Here is a 22,488-nt window from a genome sequence, read left to right as displayed (position 1 = left end):
ATTCTAAATTATTGACCACCCTATAAGGTGGTCGGAATCTGAATAGTATTTCCGACCACTCTCAAATAATGGTCGGAAATGTTATGACCATTATTTTTTAACAAGCCAGCTTTGACAAGTTTTGGCGGAAGTCAGATTAATTTCGTTTTAATTCAATGTGTATTTTACTGACGATTCTTTAAACCGCTGCTAAAAACACAACTAAAACAATTGCGGTTCTAGTCCTCTATCTCCTCTCGTCCCTACAACAAAACTAAAATCTAAAAGGCCAATCTAAAATCTAAAATCTAAAATCCCTAAAACAAAAATCAAATCTGAAATTCCCTGCGACCTGCGTGGCTCACCTCCGTCTCCTCTAGTACTCCTTGCTCGGCTGCTCCGGCCTGGCGACCTGCGTGTCGGCGTCTCCTCCGACCTCTTCTCTCCACCACCACGGCGTCACGGCTCCACCGCAGCACCGCTGAAGTGTTAATCTGCTCCACTGCTACAGCCTCCAGTACTCCCTGAGTTCAGCAGTTCATACGACCTCCGTCTCCACCGCCACTAACCTCTGTCTCCACCGCCATTGTAAGGTTTGTAGACTCCTTTGAAAATCTCCGTAAGCAGAATAATGGTGATACTCCCCTCTTTCTGCACTTGTGATTGTTGGATTAATTTTTGAATATTATATGTTTTCTATGATACAATGTGATAATTCCTATTTGTGATTACAGAGAATCGTATATATTACTATTTATGATACAATGTGATTTACAACCTCCAAATCTGACTTCTCCCTAAGGAAACCTCCGTATGTATTTGAAATTTTGTAGTCAAATCAAAATGAGATTAATTTTTGAATTTTTTTTATATGATGGAAGGTTTATGGCTTTGGCAGTTTTACTGCATTTTTTATTCTCTTGTTTTACTTAGATTACAACTCCCTAAGAACTCAACATTATTTTACAATTCAATGCCTTGTAAACAGGTCCAAATCCACCCACTCCAATGTCTCATCAACAATCTTCTTCATCAACTGCAGATTGGTCATTGGTTGGATTATCATTTCCTTAGGTAATTTACATTTGGTGAAACCATGGAAGATTCCTAGTTAAGAATACACATATGTTTTATTGTTTTGAAGGACTATGCTTTAATTGTAATAATGGTTATATTGCTCCAGAGTCTTCTTAAGCTAAGGAGCTGTAGATTGCAAATCGACATTACTTTCTTCTCTGTGTTAAGTTGTCAGGGGTCTGCCATATAAGTAGTTTATCTCGTTTAATGCGTAGTTTGCTTCTTTTTCGGCATTCATATAGCGTGTAATTTGGTGATCAATTATTAAGGCAACTCTCTTCATTGATGGTGGTACTGAGATTGCTTTTACTGAGGATGTTGGAGCTGATTTTGAGGCTCTTGGATGGCATGTTATCTGGGTGAAGAATGGTAACACTGGTTATGATGAGATCCGTGCTGCCATCAAGGAAGCAAAGGCTGTTAAGGACAAGCCCACAATGATCAAGGTTTGACTCTTTTGCTCAAAATTGATTTTTACTGAAAAAGTGATTCTATTGTCTCCCAAGTTTGTTCTTTGCTAAACTCCAATGCTTGTAGGTGACAACAACCATCGGGTTTGGCTCACCAAACAAGGCAAACAATTACAATGTTCATGGAAGTGCATTTCGATGTGCCTGATGATGTGAAGAGGTACTACTCCATCATATACAATTTGAACACTAATATGAGCAGAATTACAGTTAGATAATATGCTGATGATTATTTCCTGCAGCCATTAGAGCCGCCATGTCCCAGAGGGTGCAGCAATTGAAGCCGAGTGGAATTCCAAATTCGGTGAATATGAGAAGTACCCAGAAGAAGCTGCAGAATTGAAGGCCATCAAGTTCTTGTTTTTCACTCTTTGCATATGAGGTTGGTCTGTTGTTTTTCACTCTTTGCAAGATTTTGTTTGTTTGGGTGATCTTTTTCATTTAATGGTTTTGCTTGTTTGAATTTATGTCCATTTTCACTGCTAGATTTCCTAGTGTTCTTTATCAATGAATAAATGATAGTGCTGTCCTTGTTTTTAATTTGGGTTGCAGTACATTTTCTTTTTATTTCTCTGGGTTCAGATCTCTATGTTCTTTTATTTTTCTCTCAGTTTCTGCAACAACTTATATGTAGGCTTTGTTATAGTCATATGGACAATCCTAGTCCTAGAATCATGTTTGCTTGTTAGTTATTATAGATGTCTTAAATATGTCTGTGACTTGTAGAGGTCTAAGCTTAAATTCTAAATTTTATCCTTCTTATTCATAAATATATTTGCCTTTTAGTGCATGATGCCTTGTTTATATCCACTTAGCTTGCAGGAGTCTAATAGCAATTCTTAATTGATCTTGCAGATGTCGTACTGGATAACATATGATTACCCATCAGATGTCAGGTAAAAAGTTAAGCGTAAATGGGGAACTGACTGGAAGGGTCAAACACAGAAATGGTTAGTATATGCAATTTCCCTTCAAGTTGCTTAAGCATAAATCAGTTCCTTACCATATGTTGTTGCATTTGAACGATATGTTCTTGACAATTGTTGCTACCTGGGATTTGAAACTCTTTAGGTTCCTCTTGTAGTTTACTGGAAAGGAGGAAGAAATCAACTTTCTGGGTGATGGGACTGAGAAGCCTGAATTTGGGAAGTGGGCATGGATCTCAGCAAACCAAGTTGTTGATCATGTTAGTGCCCCCTTTAATCCTGAGGTTTTTTTTTTTTCTTTTTTTTTTTTTTTTACGAAGAAAACTCATAAACACTATCCGAGAGTGAGAAGTTAGACAAAACTCATTCTGTGACCCAAAAGACCACAAGGAAGAGGTTTCTTATTTTTGCCTCAATCGCTGGCCAGTGTTCATTTACAATTTTTTATTTTCTTGAAATATTTTCATTTACCATGTTTATCTTTTCTCTAATCTTTCTATTTTAGTTTGACTGATATATTTTCATTAGCTAAGCACTTTGCTCCCTAATGCAGCAAAGGTATGAAGTGCCACCCAATTTTAGAAGGTTATTGAGTTCAAAGATGAGAAGACTATGCAGAGTTCTGAATGTTCGTCTGCAGGTAAGTTTATTTCACACATTTGGTTATAATTAGCCTTTGCCTGTGTTTGAATTATGTACCTCTGTTTGTGATGTAGGCTGAACCAGAGACAGATGAGGTGTATGCACAAATAACTTTGCTTCCTGAAACAGATGTAAGTTTTAACTCCTTTTAAAACTTTAAGCTTTTGTACTTGTGTGGGTTCACAAGATGTTGATTATTAGTTTATGAGATCAGTTAATTGTCATTGCTATTGGTCATTGTTCTTTCCAGTATTGGTCATTATACATTGGATTATACATGCTTCTACATTGGAGGTTCCCTTCAACTGCCTCTATGTTGCCCTGCTATTCTAGCTATTACTTTTCATTTAGATCAACATATATGAGCAAATCTTACTGTAGTTATACTGTCTTAAATACGTTGGGGGAGAAAGAATCATTATGCAATCAAAATTGCTTTATATTACTTGTTGACCTAAACACTTCACACTTTTTGTTGAAAGTTCTAGATGTTATACTATCCATAGAGTTTGATATTAACACATGATATCCTGATTATAGAGTCGAATTTTATCTTCCCGAATGTCTTCTCCATTTTCTTGCATAGTTTGACTGAAGTGATTTTGTAGAACTCAATATATGAATCAGTCATTAGGCCATCTTGGGCTCATTTCCTAGCGTTATAAGTGATTTCATTCTCTACTTGCATTCTCCTATACTTTGTAAGGATATTTTGGTAACGTCATGCTTTTGATGTTTTGATGTATTATCAGCAGCAGTCCAAAGTTCCACAATGCGACGATCGTTGTCAAACAAGATATCTGCTCCTCTTCACTACCATGCATCAACTGGACCAGTAATCATAACAAGTGCAGAAACTGTTGATTATAGTCTGAAACCATATTCAGGAATTCCACAGGTATAGTGAAAGTTTACGACTTATATTATCAGTAGAAAGACTATGTTTTGGTCTAATTGGTTGGATTTTTAAATCTTTTAGCTTAATAATACTCCAGAATATATTCCTTAATTTTCATTAGTTTTTAGTTTTTACTCTTGTGAATTTTGTAGAAAAATATGGTTCTTGAGAAACTGGGGGGAGTTCATTATGCACACTCGGTTCGTTGCTCTCATGAAGTGAAAGCTGCTAACCAAACGAATCAAATATCAGCGTCTTGTATCATGCCGGTTCAGCACTCCTTTATTTCTGCTGCTGGACAGAACCAGCTCGGTTTTGTTCAAAATCCCGTGTCTATGGTTCCTGCTAGCGGTGCTGTAGTGGGCACTACTGAATTACGGTATGTCTTTGGAAACAATAATACTCTATTTCGATTCTGTAGTGCACACACGTACACATATGTAGTGGCTGAGTTGAATTGGATCTGTTATGTAGGAATGATTCTCAGTTTCTCACGCCTCGAATGGTCCTACTCAGTTGACCATCTTTTATGCTGGTTCAATGTTTGTTTACTCCAATGTATCTCCCGAAAAGGTAAATCCTCAAATTCTCTCAAGGATTTAGAGTTTCTGTGAATTTGGTAATTGGTATTGCAAGGGCTTAGTATGAGTGCGTTACTCGTGCAACAATATATATATATATATATATATATATATATATATATATATATATATATATATATATATATATATATTTCATTACGGAGGGATCCTTTGTAGTGAAATGAGAATTTTTTTTATTGACTGCGTCCAGTTTTCCGACCACCAAATTGGTCGAATTTCCGACTACTGGTGGTCGGAAAATTTGGATTCTGCCTGACTATTTTCTTGGCCGTTTTTTGCGACGGTCTTAGTAAAGTGGTCGCTATTTCCGACCACTCTCTCTGGTTGTCGAAAATAGCGTGGGGGATTTTTTCGGATACCCAAATTGGTCGGAAAAGAGGTCGGAACAGGCTTTTCCGACCTAATTAAGGCCATTTCCGACCACTTTTTGGTGGTCGGAAAATGACAAATTTCCAGCAGTGCTACTTACTCTCCTGTGTATACTGTTTATACCTGATAGTTTTACATCAATAATACAACATTTCATTTCCTTACATGGTATATATCTTTAGGAATATCTTTCTCATCCTGAAAACTGGACAACAATCCATCCATGAAGTCTTCTTCCAGTGGTTTAGATTTCGTATTTCTTTTCCTTTTATGCTCTCGTAGCCAACCTTCCACTACACTATCCATCTTTTTAGCTGTCTCCTTCATGGCCTTCTCATGTCCTCCTTATGTCGTCCAACCATCTTAGCCATGGCACATAATCACTCACAATAGGCACCCCCAGCAGATCAAATAATCTCCTCACCATCTCAACACTCCGGCTCCCTTCTTCCTCGTACTGCTGCCCGAAAAGCATCTGCATCGTGACGCCCATGATTAGTTTCCCAAACCACTTCTTCATGTCCAGCTTTACATCCCCGGATTCATTCTTGGCCCTCAGCCAGCTTCGGTGGATTTCTTGGGTAAATGATCCTACTCCCGGCCATTTCCCAAACCCGGCTGAGCACCTCCAGACGGCAGTTTGACAGCAGCTCGAGAACGACAACCTTGCGGACATGGCGCCCGTACTGACCGTACGGAACCAGCCCAAACATGGAGTAGTTGTATCCCATGATCTCCGTAGCTAAGGCCTTAGGCTGGCCAGCCAGCGCTCTGTCGTTGGTGGTAAAGCATTCTTTGGCGATTCGCAAGTTGTTGACCACCAAGACTTGATTTGCGCCTAGCTTTATTCGGAATATAGGCCCGTTTGTCTGCCATGTCGCCCAAGATTTTGAAGGGCGGTCGAGGGCATGCGAGGAGGTGGAGATGGCCTATTATAGGCCATGCGCCGCCAGCTTCAGGTGGTTTTCGGGTTGTTCCTTTGTGAAATAAGAGGTTGTAGAGAAAGGTGAGAAACAGAAAAGTTGTAGCCAAAGCTGCTACAAGGGCTAGCGGAGTGAAATCCATGGAGGTTTGAAGGTTGATTGCTTAGTGCTTACAAATACATACTTAACCTTGACTTTGACATCATATTTTAATCTTTATAAGCAATTAAAATAAATAAAGTTTATTAAATTTAATTCGATTTTTGGCCTGCAGAACAAATTAAAATTGGGACGTACGTCAATCTCTAATCTGCAGGTATCATTAATATATTAATATATTTATTCTAATTGTACGTGTTACACTTTGCTTTTGTTAGACGAAAAAAATTCATAATCACTATCTCACTACTCAATCATATATATTGAGATAAATCTAGCTAATATATAATAACCTATATATCACACAAAAAATATAAATTGCACTTAAAAGACGGTGTAAAGAACTCATTCCACTTTACTTTTGATCTACACATCATTTGGCATTTGGCACATCTAATAATTTAATATCACATGAATTTTTGTTTTAAACATTACACTTATTAATCTATTGCAGAAATGTTTTCCAAAAAAAAAAAAAAAAAATCTATTGCAGAAATTAGTATTATCAGAAGCTTAGTAGTTAATTAATCTACTAGCATGGATATTGTGTTTATTTGATCATATAGAAATGAACTGACTTGAATTGATGTCCACAACAATATAATATTCATATAACAAAAGCACAATATTCATCACACACAAACACGGAAATACATTAATGCTCGCAATTTTGGTATATCACTAGTTTATTGCAACTTAATTATAGAGATGTGAAGGCAGGCTTGGACTAAGGAAAACATAGAGTGGAGTTGCCTTCATATTCACTAGTCCACCACTCTCTGTCATGTCAATAAGTTCATCCGAAATCCTTTTTAAATCATAGCCATGAATAAGGCTAGCCAAGGTCAATTCCACAACTTGTAGTGCTAAAGAAATCCCTGGACATATTCTCCTTCCGCTGCCGAATGGAATGAGTTCAAAATGATTGCCCTTAACATCAATCTCCTTGTGTTCACTCATCAAGAATCTCTCTGGCCTAAACGCATTGGGGTCTGACCAAATTTTTGGATCTCGATGAATCTTTGAAACGTTCACCAATATTCGTGTACCCTTTCGGATTTTATAACCATTCACCACACAATCGTCTGTAGATTCATGTGGTAGTAAGAGAGGAGCAGCAGGATATAAACGTAAAGTTTCTTTCACAACTGCTCGAAGGTAAGTCAAGTTGTTTAGATCGAATTGGTTCACGTGCCTTTCCTTTCCAACATAAATGTCTAGCTCTACTCGGATATTCTTCAACACACTATAATTGTTCAATACTAGAGAGAGTGCCCAAGTTAACGTTACTATAATTGTATCCGTGGCCGCTGATAGCACCCCCTACCATAAAGATTACATAATAAAATAAATAACAACACATAATTTAGATAATTATTTCGTGTATTCAACTTGAATGAAACAATGTGTTGTATTGAGTTTGCAATAATTATCTTGTCATTATGTCTACTACATATAATAATAATAGCTAATGATGGTAAGGTTATTGATAAGTGCTTATTTGTCTATATTTTAGCCCTTTTCATTAAGTCATTTTGTTTATAGATTATTTCAAATTTCATGAGATTATGACTAAATTATGTTATTTTGCAAGAAGTTTGGTTTGGAAAGCTTTGAAAGCAAAGATAGTATTTGCATGCATTTTTGTGGGCATTGGAGTCAAATGAAGCGTTTTGGATGCATTAGGAATCCATGGGAGCCAAGGAGAAGCTGAGAGAATGGATAAAACACATCCAAGGGAGCCTAAGAGTGGTGTTTTCAATGGTCTTGGTCTTTGGTCAAACCAAAGCGAAAGAGAAGACAAAGATCAAGGCATTGTAATTCCCGCACTGCACGTCGACGTCTTAGTATTTGGACCATATCTCAGCCTAGAATTGTTCCGTTGCAGAAAGGCTCTCGATGCATCAAGAATGGGCAGAAAGCTCCCATTTGTGTTCTCGAAATGCTCGACGCGTCGAGGCCCCCCAGATTTGCAGTTTCCAACCTGCCTCCTATTTAAGTCGGTTTTCACTCATTTCTCCATGGTTTTGACCTATGTTCAAATCCTAGTCTTTTTCTTTCACTTCCTTTCATATTTCTAGGTTAGATTAGGCTTAGATTTAGGTTCCTAAACATATATATTTGAAGCTTGTAATCAAGGATTCAACACTTAGATTCTAAGACTTACCAACCATTTCACTAGAGAAGTTTTCTTTCTCTTATCTCTTTTCCTATGCATTAGTGTTTATGTTTATTACTTATGTTTTTGTGGTCTTTATGCTATTTAATCATGAGTAGTTAGTTTTTGAACTTGTGTTAGGGTTGTATTATTTATCTTGATACTTAATTTGTGATTATTGCAAAAAGGGGAAGAACTCTAACCTAGGGTTCATGAGTTTATGAAGGATTTGTGTTTGTATATTGTTAATGCTTGGTGTACAACATTCATTAGCATGTTTTGGAGGATTTTTTGCCCCAATGAGAGTTGGGTCAAGATTCCAAGCCACTTCTTGCATAAACCCAATTTCTTCCTATGAAAATAGGGAAAATTTGGGGGCTTTGATGTTTAGTGTGCTTAAAGAACTTAGAGTTGATGCATCATGAGAGTGAGGCAATTCCTTGTTCTAATCCTTGTTTATTGATCACAAGAATGACTTTTAGACTAGGATTCCTACGTGCATCCCCTCTATCCCTTGGTTGTGTGATTCTCCCCCAATCCTTAGGTTGTATTTTGAATCTAGATTATAATGCTCACTAGCTTGAGTCATATTTCTTTATTTCGTGTTTATATTGTGTTAATATGTGTTTGTGTTACTTTGTTTAGTTATTGTAGCCTTAAAACTTGTTATGAATTGATTAGCTTCCTGTGCATTTCGTGAGATTAGTGTCTAGCTGCTTATGATTGCATATTACGTGACTACGTGCCAGAACCCCCAATCCCCTGAGGACGATATAAAACACTCAAGCTCACATCTTAATTATTTTTGCTACACCAGTTATAACGAAAATAAAAATTATGTTGGTATAATAATGTGAATTGATAACTTAATTGTAGATTTAATTTAATATAATATATATATATATATATATATATATATATATATATATATATATATATATATATATATAGGGATGAGTTCTGATGCAGGGTTGCTCCCAGATAAAAATTGGGATTTGGGGTTAGATCTAAGTTATTGATTAAATCTAGATATTCATGAAATTGTTTATGGAATTAATAAAAATTCATTTTATTTTAATTTTTCTCAAGGAAAAACAAAGAACCTTAAAAAAAGAAAACAACGCACCTTAAGAAGGAAAACAAAGCATCTTAAGAAGGAAAACAATGCACCTTAAGAAGGAAACTCACGAACATAAAACTTTAGACCGACGCACCTTAAGAAGGAAAATAACGTACGCACCTAAAGCTTTAGGCCTACGCAACTTAAGTTTCAACAACTGACACACCTTAAGCACACAAACCACGCACCTTAAAAAGGAAAATCATGCGCCTTAAGAAGTAAGATCACACACCTAAAGCTTTAAACCGACACTTAAGTTTCTAGCAACTAACGCACCTTAAGCACACAACACAAAACCACGCACTTAACGCTTTAGACTGATATAGTTAAGTTTCTAAAAACTGACGCACCTTATGCACACAGCACAAAAACCATGCACCTTAAATTTAAACTAGATGCAAAAAGATCAAATTGTCACCGTGTATTTTTTTAAATCTTGTTAATCCTGGACGTTGATCTTGACAAGATCAATATAATGGCTTTCGTCTCACTCCACAACCGCACGGGAACCCATATATATATATATATATATATATATATATATATATATATATATATATATATATAAAATAAAAACTATTATTTTTTGAATCTTTATCATCCTAAAAGAATATGAATGTGATACTATAATTATTCTAAAAATACATTATCTTCGCTTTACTTAAATCAAAGCTTATTTGTTGTAGCACACATTTTAATTTTCTATTCCAATTCAATATTGCTTTAATTAAAATGTACATGTTATTACTAGCTCATCAATGAAAGTTACAAGATGAATAGTTCACATATAACAACAATTGAGGTCTCAATCATATACACAAATAAAACTTATGAATTCATATGCTATAACTTGTATTAAGAGTTTAAAATACTCATTTTGATTATATTGAAAATAATTATTTTTATTTATATTAATTATTTAATATTTAAAAATATACTAACTATTTTCATATTTTAATTTTTTATTCGGTATTAATTTAATCGCGCAATACACAGATTATAACTAGTATATTTTAAAAATGCAATACTATAAACCTATTATATATATATATATATATATATATATATATATATATATATATATATTAAATTTGGTTCACATGTAAAAATGAAATTAAATGATGTAACAATAAAAGAGCCACATACCATGCAAGTAGCTTTCACAATTGTGTCTGCATCAAAATGTTCTGGAATATCTTTGTCATCCCCATCACCATGAAAACTGGAAAGCAATCCGTCCATGAAGTCTTCTTCCTCTTTAGATTTCGTATTTCTTTTCCTTTTATGTTCTTGTAGCCAACCTTCCATTAAACTGTCCATCTCTTTGGCTGTCTCCTTCATGCCCTTCTCATGTCCTCCTATGTCCAACCATCTTAACCATGGCACAAAATCACCCACAACAGGCTCCCCCAACAGATCAATGAATCTCCTCACTGTCGTCACTACTGTCCGGTTCCCTTCTTCCTCGTACCGCTGCCCGAAAAGCATCTGCATCATGACGCCCATGATTAGTTTCCCAAACCACTCCTTCATCTCCAGCTTCACATCCTCGGATTCATTGTTCTTGTCCCTCAGCCAGCTTTGGTGGATGTCTTGGGTAAATGATCTTACTCCCGACTCCCAAACCCGCCTGAGCCCGTCAAGACGGCGGTTGGACAGCAGCTCGAGCACGACAACCTTGCGGACATGGCGCCAATACTGACCGTACGGAGCCAGCCCAAACATGGAGTAGTTGTATCCCATGGTCTCCGTAGCTATTGCGTTGGGCCGCCCAGCGAGCGTTCTGTCGTTAGTGGTAAAGCATTCTTTGGCGATTTGGGAGTCGCTAACCACCAAGACTTGATGTGCACCGAGCCTTAATTGGAATATTGGCCCGTATTTGTCTGCCATGTCGGTCAAGACTTTGAAGGGCGAACGATGGCCAGTGAGGAGGTGGAGATGGCCGATTATAGGCCATGCGCCGCCGGCTTCCGGTGGTTTTTGGTTTGATCTCTGGTGAAATAACTGGTTGTAGAGAAAGGTGAGTGATAGCAAAGTGGCAACCAAAGCTGCTACAAGGGCTGGCACAGTGAAATCCATGGTTTAATTTGAATTGAAGTTTGAACTTTATAGATTGTTTCAATTACATATATACAATGTTGTCTTTGGCATCACGACATATTTTATTAAATTGACAGCCGGACAAACTTGTGCCTCAGCTTCAATCTCTTATCAGAGATCACTAATTTTGGCTAAAAATCTTGATATTTGTAATGTAGTTGGACTGCAGTTGCTAAGTTAGGCGTAGGGTTAGGAGAAGCTGCTTTCTTGTTTTTGCGCTTACTCATGCCAACAGTATCATCAGTGGTCGTGGCAAGGTAATTTGGCAGCTATCACTTGCCTGAAAAAGGGTTAATACCCTGCTCGTTTTGGTCCCTTGACTATTAAGTATTGTCTAATTTAGTCTCAAACTTTGAAAATTATCCAATTCAATCATATGACTTGTAAAATCGCACTCAATTTAGTCATCCGTTACAAAAGTCATCAAACCATTATTTGAAGGGCAAAAACGGCCATCCAACCGTTAAGCTAATCAGCCTTTTGTCGAGTAATCACCCCATTTTTTTCTCTAACTCGATTACAGAGCAACCATATCCTTAGTCCTAGCTTTGCCCCATTGGCCATTGCCAGAAGTTCTCAACGAAGAATGTCGTTACAAGGGAGAAAGCAAAAGAGGGAGATTTCTTCATCATCTTCTGGCTCAGTGAAGCAAAGATTACACTTTAAAGAAGTAATTTTAATTCTCCATTGTAATAATTGTACTGTGGTAATGGTCAGTTAACCCTTCAAATCTCATGGAGTTTTGATAATCCTAATCGAAGGTTTTGAAATTGTTGGAATCAACGTAAGTAATTAGCATTACTTTAAAAATTTTAATTTTATGAACCTTTTTGCCCTTCAAATTAAAGTCATTTGGATAGATTTTGTAATAGAGGACCAAATTTATTGAGATTTTTTAAATCAGAGGACCAAATTGATAATTTTCAAAGTCAAAGATTAAATTAAGCAATACTGAATAGTCGATGGACCAAAATGGGCATTAACTCTATTTTTAAAGATATATGTTTATACGTTAATTTTATTTATATAAAAATAAATAAAAATAACAATATGTTTAAGTGATGATTTATCAAATAGTGTCATTTTATGAGTCTTCAGCATTATTTTAATTTTATGAACTTTGTTATAATAATATTAGAGCAAATTACACTTTTAGTCATGTGACTATTGGGGGTGTGTTAATTTGGGTACGTGACTTTTAAAACTAACAATTTAGTCCTTTAACTATTATTTTTTTAGCAGATTTGGTCCTCCCGGCCAAATTGCCGGTGGAATTCGGCCGGAAAGATGTTCGAATTAATAAATCATATAATAGTGGGGGTAATTCTGTCTTTTTAGCATATTTGGTCCTCCCCTGTTCTTTTCGTTTCTTAGCAACCCATTCCCAGTTTTCAGCATTACACAACCAAAATTCAAAGAACGCCTCTCCCTCTCCCGAACCCAAACCCAGAATCAATAAGGGGTTGGTAAAGTTTCCGCTTTTGAGAAAAATGAGCCTCAGAAATGGCTTCAAGGCCCGGCGATCTCTGTACCATTTATGGAAGGAATCCTCCGTCGTAGATTCAGTCGGAGCGTCGAAGCTCCGGACCCATCATTGCCACCAGCAAGCTAAAGTGTATTCTCGGTTCCCTCAATCCATTTTCAAGAAGACCAAGGAGGTTGAGATGTCGGTTCCCAGCATAATTTCTCTGGTGTTCTCCTCCCGGAGTAGCTCCTCCGCCGCCGCCGCACTTAGAATTGTTGAAGACGCGGCCTATTCTCACCAAGAACATCACCTGTGCTTTCCAATACTGCGTTCGGTTCTTCACTCTATCTTCGAACACATCGCCGCGGAGCTCCGATTCGTTCATTCTAACCACCCACAAGAAATTCACTTCAGATTCCTCTAACCCAACTTTAATCTCCTCCAATTGCTCGGACGATATCTCTGTTTGAGACCCGAATGCCATGTACAGAACTTGCTTCCCCTGTTCATGAAACCAGGCCAGAGTAATTTATCTTGGTTTCTCTCGTCACAAAATCAAACCTAGAGCAATCCTCCAACCACAATAGGTTCAAACAAAATACTAGAAAAGAACCAAACAAACAAGTTTAACTATCACAAATCCCACTTTTCCACGGCAAGAACTTTCCATACAAAGTTAAATATTAAATCAACTATGTGATACAAAGTAAAACAAAAATCATGCTTTGTCAAAAAAAAAAAATATTGTGCTTTCTTTGCCAATTATTCAGCCTTCTTGGTTTTATTCCTTATTCTGGTATATGACCAGTCATCGGAGAAGGAGATGACGTCGACGATATCGAGAGGGATTTGCAGAAGAAGGGGTGGTTGGCTTCATAACTTTCTCCTTTTTCATTAAAAACTTAAATTGACCATTTTACCCCTATGAATAAACCATTTAAAAATATTTGTCTTTTTCCGGCAACATTTGGCCGGCAATTTGGCCGGGAGGACCAAATCTGCTAAAAAAAATGATAGTTAAAGGACTAAATTGTTAGTTTTAAAAGTCACGTACCCAAATTAACACACTCCCAATAGTCACAGGACCAAAAGTGTAATTTGCTCATAATATTATTATTATAATTATTAAACCAAGTAGTAATTAGTTTGTTAGAAATTAGAGCAATACATGGGTCATGGTATAGCAGTACATGGAGCCTTGTTTGCAGCAGTACGTGGGGTTATTTGAATTGCTTAGTACGTGGGATTGCAGCGTGTAGTATGGATGGATTAAATTAGCATTCTAGTTATTTCTATTATATTTGTTATAAATAGTTTGTATGTTAAGCATTGTAAGTGCAATATAAACATTATTATTTCATATTCCACTCTTTCTCTCTCAACTATATATAGATATATTATATTAAATATATCTAACAAACTTGAATTTCTTATTAAGTTACAATATTATTTTATGAATATGAGTTCATAATGTATATAGATCATGATGTTGATATTAAACAAGAACGAGAAAAATGATAATGGCAGTAAAGGATAAAGAAGACAAGATTTACGTGGTTCGGTAATGTGCCTACATTCACGGGAATGAAAGTATTCTCTTATTATTTGTGATGGTGTACAAGGTGATGAGATACATTGATTATATTTATAGGCATATAATCTCCCTTTCACTCCTATTTCTTATATGAGACAAACTCATATTCCTAATCCTTATATGAGACAAACACAACAAATCTCCACATTGGCGAATATGCTCTCTAGGAGAAAAAGATAACTCAACAAATCTTCACCTTGGCGAATAAGCCCTTTAGGAGAAAATACTTATCTAACCATCTCCACCTTCGCAAATAAGCCCTTTAGGAGAAAAAACTCATCTCATAGTCTCCCTGGATTAGGACCACCATGTTCATTTAACATCTGGAAACACCCAACAAGTCCAAACAATGTTTGAACTTGTCACTAGTAACTGCCTTTGTCAACATGTCTGCTGCATTCTCACTTGTATGAATTTTCTGCAACAAAATCTCACCAGAAGCAACCAACTCTCTGACCTTATGAAACCTTACATCAATATGTTTGGTTCTAGCATGGTATACTTGATTTTTAGCTAAGAAAATGGCACTTTGATTGTCACAGTGTAATTGAACTCCATCTTGCTCAATACCCAACTCCTTAATCAAACCTGAAAGCCACAAAGCCTCTTTAGCTGCCTCAGTCACAGCCATGTATTCTGCTTCAGTTGTAGACAAAGCTACAATAGACTGAACTGATGATCTCCAGCAAATAGGACCACCCCCAAGAGTAAAAACATACCTGTTGTAGAACGTCTATTATCCATGTCACCACTATCACCATCAAATAATAAGAGTATTGTTTCAGGTCGAGCCAAATCAGGTCGAGTACAAACCATTTGTTGTGTTTGTCTCATATAAGGATTAGGAATATGAGTTTGTCTCATATAAGAAATAGGAGTGAAAGGGAGATTATATGCCTATAAATATAATCAATGTATCTCATCACCTTGTACACCATCACAAATAATAAGAGAATACTTTCACTCCCGTGGATGTAGGCACATTGCCGAACCACGTAAATCTTGTCTTCTTTATCCTTTACTGCCATTATTATTTTTCTCGTTCTTGTTTAATCTCAACAAATTGGTATCAGAGCACTGTTGAGATGGTCCGTTCAAGTATAAAATTCAAGGTATCAAAGTTTGATGGTATAGGGAATTTTGGGTTATGGCGGTCTAGGGTAAACGATTTGTTGGCATATGAGGGCCTTCTGAAAACCTTGAGGGCAGAAAATCCAGCAAATCTGGAAGAGGCTGATTGGAAGGAGTTGAAAAAGCAGGAAGCTATGAACATGGTTCAAGCTAATGACTCTTATTATAGTGAAGGTGATGTTCTAGCGGTAACAAGCAACAAGTTCGAACATTGTTTGGACTTGTTGGATGCTTCTAGATGCTAGATGAGAAAGTGTTTGAGGGGCGCTGTGGTGTTGGGCAGCGCGGATACCAGGAGGGGCCGTGGACCTGGTGTCAGTGTGGGATGGGCTTGTCATGAGTCACGGCTAGTATGGGTTGGGCTTGTCACGAGATATGGACCTGGTATGAGTCGAGCTTGTCATGAGTCACGGCTGGTATGAGCTGGGCTAATATGGCTTGGTGTTACGGATTGCTTGGGACGAAGCAGTTCGTGAACATGCACGGGGAAACGTTTGATGCTGCGTGGTGCGTGTTGCTGACCAGTGGTAATTGCTGGTTAGTGGAGCATTGGGCAAGGCACACGAGTTTAGTGTGACTTTGCAGGGGCGCTGTTGTGTTGGGGCAGCGTGGATACCAGGAGGGGATATGGACCTGGTATGGGCCGGATGCAGGAAGTCAGCTAAACAGGGCAGTTAGCATGAGTCGCGGCGGTATAACAGGTCGACGGCTGAGGGGCGAATGGCTTGGAACAAAGCGGTTCGTGTACATGCACTGGGTAACGTTTGATGCTGCGTATGCATGTGGCTGGCTAGTTGGGATGAGCATGGTTGTTCCTACCCATGTGTATATGTGAGATAAGTTTTTTTTCTCCTAAGGGGCATAATTGTGAAGGTGGAGATGGTGAGATAAGTCTTTTCTCCTAAGGGACATATTTGCTAAGGTGGAGATTTGTTGAGTTATCTTTTTCTCCTAAAGGACATATTTGCGAAGGTGGAGAAGTCTTTTCTCCTAAAGGGCATATATGTGAAGGTGGAGATGGTGAGATAAGTCTTTTCTCCTAAAGAGCATATTCGTCAAGATGGAGAATTGTTGAGTTATCTTTTCTCCTAAAGAACATATTCGCCAAGGTGGAGATTGTTGAGTTTGTCTCATATATGGATTAGGAATAAGTGTTTGTCTCATACTAGGAGTAGGAGTGAAACGGGTAGACCTATTGTATAGGTGGATGCCTATAAATATATTGGTTGTATCCCTAAAGGGTTGTGTGTCACCACTATCACCATCAAATAATAAGAGTATTGTTTCACTCCCGTGGATGTAGGCACATTGCCGAACCACGTAAATCTTGTCTTCTTTACCCTATTTGCCATTATTATTATTTCTTATTCTTGTTAATCTCAACACATGATCTATGATATAATCTGTCACCATGAATAACTAATTACAGATATGGTTCATACATGACACATAATTAAAAAGAGTTAATTTCATTTTTGGTCCTAGATTTATAGGTGGTAGTCCATTTATAGTTTTTTTTATCAGAACATCCTCATTTGGTCCTAGTATTATTGTAGCAATGTAGCATGACCATTTTTTATCTTCCGTCAACAAAATCATTGAAATGTTGTTAAATATAAGAGCATTTTGATCTTTTTCATACAAAGTGGGTTGACTCGCTATATTTTTATGTTTATTTATTTTTTAAAATTCATAATTGAAGACCGAAATGCTCTTCTATTCAACAACATTTAAACTATTTTATAGATAAAAGATCAAAAATGATCATGCCACAATAATACTAGGACCAAAAATAAATATTTTGAAAAAAAAGAACTAAAAATGCCTGCCACCTATAAACCTACGATCAAAACTCAAAAGTAAAATTAACTCTAATTAAAAAGATGCATGTAATTTTTAATGTTGCATACTAAGTTAATACAAGATCGTGTGCACCACAGATCACATGTATGTTAAATGTGATTGAAATACTACATCAATATAGGGGTGTAAACGAGTCGAGCTGAGCTCGAGTTTGGGTTGGCTTGAGCTTGAGCTCGTTAAGGAAGGCTCGGCTCGAGCTCGAGCTCAACAACTAATGCTCGAGCTCGAGCTCGAGCTTGGCAATTTTCGAGAAGCTCGAGCTCGACTCGAGCAGCTCGATTGTTCGAGCTCGATTTTGGGTTCGAGTTCGGGCTTGAATTTGACCTCAAATTTGACTTGTTTGATTTTAAATTCATGTTCCAATTAAAAATAAACTACTTTGTTTTATCCATACATAATTGGTAGTTGTCGGCTAAGTAAATTGACAGAGAACGGAGACTACTCGACTATCTTCGTGTCTCGTCTTCTGTCGGATGAGTGCTTGAGCTAGGGCTTGGGTAATGGGGAGTTGGGGAAGCGATAGAAGATTAGAAGAGTAGAAATTTAATTATTATTATTATTATTATTATTATTATTATTATTATTATTATTATTATTATTATTATTATATTATATACAAGGCTCGCGAGCGGCTCGACGAGCCACGATCCTAGAATAATTAGGCTCGGCTTGAGCTCGATTATTAAACGAGGCGCTCGAGTTCGGCTCGAGCTCAATTTTGACCGAGCCGCTCGCGAGCGGCTCACGAGTAGCTCGACTCATTTACACCCCTACATTAATATATTTGGTTGAATTGGATGCTCAATTCATATAATAATAATAATAGTAATTGTAATAATAATAACAATAACAACAACTGCACTAGCAGCAGCAGCAGCAACAACAACAATAATAATACAAGTTTGGTCGCCTTCTTCGGTGATCAGATGCCCAATACTAGTTTGGTCGCCTTCTCTAATTGCTAGTGAAGGCGACAATTGGTCGCCTCCTCCAAACGCGACCGACGATCGTTCGGTCGCCGATGATTATGGCTAGAAAATTGTGCTAATGAAAAGGGTCGGCGGAACTTTACGTAACCTATAATTACAGTTATCAGTTGGTTTTTGGACTTTAATACTTTCAAATAATAACATATTTATGAGTTTAATATTAACTTTTAAAAGTTTAAAAAATTAATTAATCTTAAATAAAATTTAGGAGCCTATTTAACTATTTTCTCCAAACAAAATGAATTATATGATGATAGAATTATATGATGATAGAATTCGTATTCAAATTATACATGTGTAAGTATATATATATATATATATATATATATATATATATATATATATATATTTTTTTTTTTTTTTTCAAACTACTACACGATATTGAATATAGGTGCCGTCCATTGTACATTCCTGCAACCGCATTATTTGACTACTTTTAGAAACTAACTAAAGTATCATGGAAATTTTCATAAATGTTTTTTTTTTTTTTTTTAAGTTGTTTTACTTTCATCATTTTTTAATATTATTACTAGTACTACAACCTCATCAATAGATTTCCTACTTTATCGATCACCATCACCAGTTCTTCAACTCTATCGAAAATTTAAAACTTTTCTCAACATATAAAATAAATTTATTGAGAGTTTGAGTGTTGAGTGTTGCATTTAGATTTGATTGTCAAGACAAAAAGGGGTAATTGAAAGATTTTGACTTTGATGGTTCTACTATTAATAATTGATTATAAATATAATTCACCCGTAATTAATAATGAAGTATGAAATAAAGCACTTATTACTAAACAACAACCATATACTAAACACCCGGCGGGGATGGATCGTATAAGCTCTTTGGACATGGTTTCGAGATTTATTCTACAGATGACATCATCACTACACAGCTGGTCTACCATGAACAAAATTATTGGAAAGATGACACACCAATACATGTACAAAGGCATTCAATTTTAAATGTACAGACAACAAATGAGTTTATTGGATCAATTTAGATATAATCTTATCACTAGCATATTGTAAAAGAAAGAGGTAAATGCAATATATAATCTAGACAGTACACTAATTAAGCTCTAACCATAGCTCATAGGTTATATGACTATATATCTCATTCCATGTCTTCTGGATGGTCAACACCCCCGGTTGAATCCTCAATCCCAGCCCGAAACACCCTTCTTCTTTACCTTTAAGAATGACATTGGTTTGTCCCCAATTTCATTCTATATATGTCAAAGGATGCGAAACTTGTGCTTACATAAATTAAAAGAAAGAACCTATATAATAAGCAACTCAATTATAAAGGTGTAAAGGTAGGCGTGGGGTTAGAGAAGCACAGAGTGGGCTTGCTTTCATATTCGTTAGTCCGGCACCATCTGTCATGTCAATAGGCTTACGAGAAATCCTTTTTAAATCAAAACCTTGAATAAGACTAGCTAAAGTGAACTCCACAACTTGTAGCGCTAAAGAAACTCCCGGACACATTCTCCTTCCACTACTAAATGGAATTAACTCAAAATCATTGCCCTTAACATCGATCTCCTTATACTCACTCAAGAATCTCTCTGGCTTAAAAGCATTGGGATCCGACCAAAAATTTGGATCTCGATGTACCTTAGAAACATTCACAAATATGTGTGTACCCTTTGGGATGTGGTAGCCATTTATAACGCTATCATCTGTAGATTCGTGTGGTAATATTAGAGGACCAGCGGGATACAAACGTAAAGTTTCTTTCACAACCGCTTGAAGATAAGTCAAGTTGTTTAAGTCGGAATGGTTGATGTGCCTTTCCCTCCCGACATGGATGTCTAGCTCAGCTTGGATCTTCTCTAACACAGTATAATTGTTCAATACTAAAGAGATGGCCCATATTAATGTTATCGTAGTTGTATCTGTACCGGCTGATAGCACAGCCTGCCATAAAGATTAAAAAATAACATAATTGACAAAATGTCATGATATAATTGACAACAGAAGAGTGACATACCATGCAAGTAGCTTTCACAATTGTGTCGGCTTCAAAATCCTTTGGAATATCATTGCCATCCTCATCGGCACCATGAAAACTGGACAGCAGTCCATCCATGAAGTCTTCTTCCTCTTTAGGTTTCGTATCTCTTTTCCTTTTATGTTCTTGTAACCAACCTTCCACTAAACTGTCCATCTCTTTGGCAGTCTCCCTCATGGCCTTCTCATGCCCTCCTATGTCCATCCATCTTAGCCATGGCAGATAATCACCCACAACAAACGCCCCCATCAAGTCAAAGAACCTCCTCATCGTCACTACTGTCCGGTTCCCTTCTTCCTCGTACCGCTGCCCGAAAAGCATCTTCGTCATGATGTCCATGGTTAGTTTCCCAAACCACTCCTTCATGTCCAGCTTTACATCTTCGGATTCATTATCCTTGTCCCTCGCCCAGCTTCGGTAGATGTCTTGGGTAAACGATCTTACTTCAGATTCCCAAACCCGCCGGAGCACCTTGTAAATGTGAGAAAATTATATATATTAATCACAGCAAGTACTGGCTATTTCCAGTGAAGTTACGAAAAAAAAAAGATAGAATCTAAGTTAAAATGAAATATTTTAAAGGAGAGTTACTGCAACAACATGAAGATTAAATAATACAGCAAATATAGAAGAAATTAATACAATTAATCTTTAACACACCTCGAGACGGCGGTTGGACAGTAGCTCGAGCATGACAACCTTGCGGGAATGGCGCCAGTACTGTCCGTACGGGGCCAGCCCAAACATGGCGTAGTTGTATCCCATGACCTCCGAAGCTATGGCCTTGGGCCGGCTAGCGAGGACCCTGTCGTTGGTGGTAAAGCATTCTTTGGCGATTTGCGAGTTGCTAACCACCAAGACTTGATGCGCGCCGAGTCTTAACCGGAATATAGGCCCGTATTTATCCGCCATGTCGGCCAAGATTTTGAAGGCGGGTCGTGGGGCAGCGAGGAGGTGGAGATGGCCGATTATTGGCCATGCGCCGCCTGCTTCCGGTGGTTTTTGGCCGGACTTTTTATCAAATAAAAAGTGGTAGATAAGAAGGACAAGTAGAAGAGTGGTAGCAAAAGCTGCTACAATGGATGGCAGAGTGAAATCCCCCATGGTTTAATTTGAAGCTTGTGGTCACCTAGCTAGCTACTTTGTAGATTGCTTACAAATACAGACAGACGAGGAAGGTTAATGTTGTATGTCTGATCTTTGGCGTCAATTTTTTATGTTTATAATTTTGCCAAATTCCAAAATCTGGACCACTGCACGCCTATCTTCTTGGGGGAAAAGAATGCTTAGCTCATGGCTGGCGTCCACGGTCCACCGATCTAACTAATAAATATATTTAAGTGATATTGATAAATTTGTGTCATTTTTCGAGATTTTGTTATATTATTTTTATAAATTTCAATTTTTTATAAATATATAATATTATTTTTATGAATATGTATCCATAGTTTTATGTAGATCTTTCTGAGTGATTAGAGAAACCAGATGATAGTGTATCCTCATTAAATTCTGGTCACTTTGAGATCCTACGCGATGAAAAATTATAATGTGATAAATCAACATATGAGTTGCTCATATAGCTGAGCTATCTTATTCAAATTAAGAAAGACAATAGATCACTTATACGTAAATTATTCTGTAGATCACGGTCAAAATGTTCATAGTTTATCTTTTAAAATTCATGTTTTATATACTACGAACACACAGTGTTAACATATATCTAATTGATTTTTCTTTTTTTTTTTTTTTTATCCACAAGTTTCTTTTAAATACTGCAGGATGACCCTGTATTGCGTGTATTGACAAATTTCCTTAGGGATCAGGTGCATTTGTGGCTTCCCGTGCCGATATGTGGTGGATTAATGTGCGTGAGGTTTATACTTAATGTGCGTGAGATTTGTACTCAATGTGCATGACTTGTACTTAATGTGCGTCATGTTAATATGCGTGAGTTTTGTACTTAATGTGCCTGAGTATTGTGTTTAATGTGCGTGAGATTTGTGC

At 37.0% G+C, this 22,488-nt stretch overlaps 3 protein-coding genes across 4 annotated transcripts; 1 reads left to right on the top strand and 2 right to left on the bottom strand.

Moving 5' to 3' along the window:
- The first annotated feature begins 1,333 nt into the window (after nt 1-1,333).
- LOC109152164 (auxin response factor 9-like) lies at nt 1,334-3,992 on the top strand. Of its 2 annotated transcripts, none has more exons than XM_019299733.1 (8): nt 1,334-1,502; nt 1,594-1,686; nt 1,769-1,908; nt 2,382-2,476; nt 2,611-2,712; nt 3,006-3,092; nt 3,169-3,225; nt 3,850-3,992. In XM_019299733.1, exons 4-8 carry the CDS (start codon nt 2,474-2,476, stop codon nt 3,931-3,933), a joined length of 333 nt encoding a protein of 110 aa, XP_019155278.1. In that variant the 5' UTR covers nt 1,334-1,502; nt 1,594-1,686; nt 1,769-1,908; nt 2,382-2,473; the 3' UTR covers nt 3,934-3,992. The 2 variants fall into 2 exon arrangements, with proteins under 2 accessions (XP_019155278.1, XP_019155277.1); XM_019299732.1 differs by having other exon boundaries at nt 3,847-3,992.
- A 2,614-nt stretch (nt 3,993-6,606) lies between these two features.
- On the bottom strand, nt 6,607-21,675 carry LOC109152155 (cytochrome P450 CYP82D47-like). Its single transcript, XM_019299724.1, has 3 exons — nt 21,597-21,675; nt 10,470-11,429; nt 6,607-7,368 (listed from the first exon to the last, which is right to left on the bottom strand). Exons 2-3 carry the CDS (start codon nt 11,400-11,402, stop codon nt 6,742-6,744), a joined length of 1,560 nt encoding a protein of 519 aa, XP_019155269.1. The 5' UTR covers nt 11,403-11,429; nt 21,597-21,675; the 3' UTR covers nt 6,607-6,741.
- On the bottom strand, nt 19,412-21,645 carry LOC109152154 (cytochrome P450 CYP82D47-like). Its single transcript, XM_019299723.1, has 3 exons — nt 21,145-21,645; nt 20,464-20,955; nt 19,412-20,390 (listed from the first exon to the last, which is right to left on the bottom strand). Exons 1-3 carry the CDS (start codon nt 21,586-21,588, stop codon nt 19,767-19,769), a joined length of 1,560 nt encoding a protein of 519 aa, XP_019155268.1. The 5' UTR covers nt 21,589-21,645; the 3' UTR covers nt 19,412-19,766.
- Nucleotides 21,676-22,488: the final 813 nt, after the last annotated feature.

Source organism: Ipomoea nil, unplaced genomic scaffold (assembly GCF_001879475.1).
Source record: "Ipomoea nil cultivar Tokyo-kokei standard unplaced genomic scaffold, Asagao_1.1 scaffold2387, whole genome shotgun sequence".
NCBI lineage: Eukaryota > Viridiplantae > Streptophyta > Magnoliopsida > Solanales > Convolvulaceae > Ipomoea > Ipomoea nil.
This window is presented reverse-complemented; position numbering and strand designations above follow the sequence as displayed.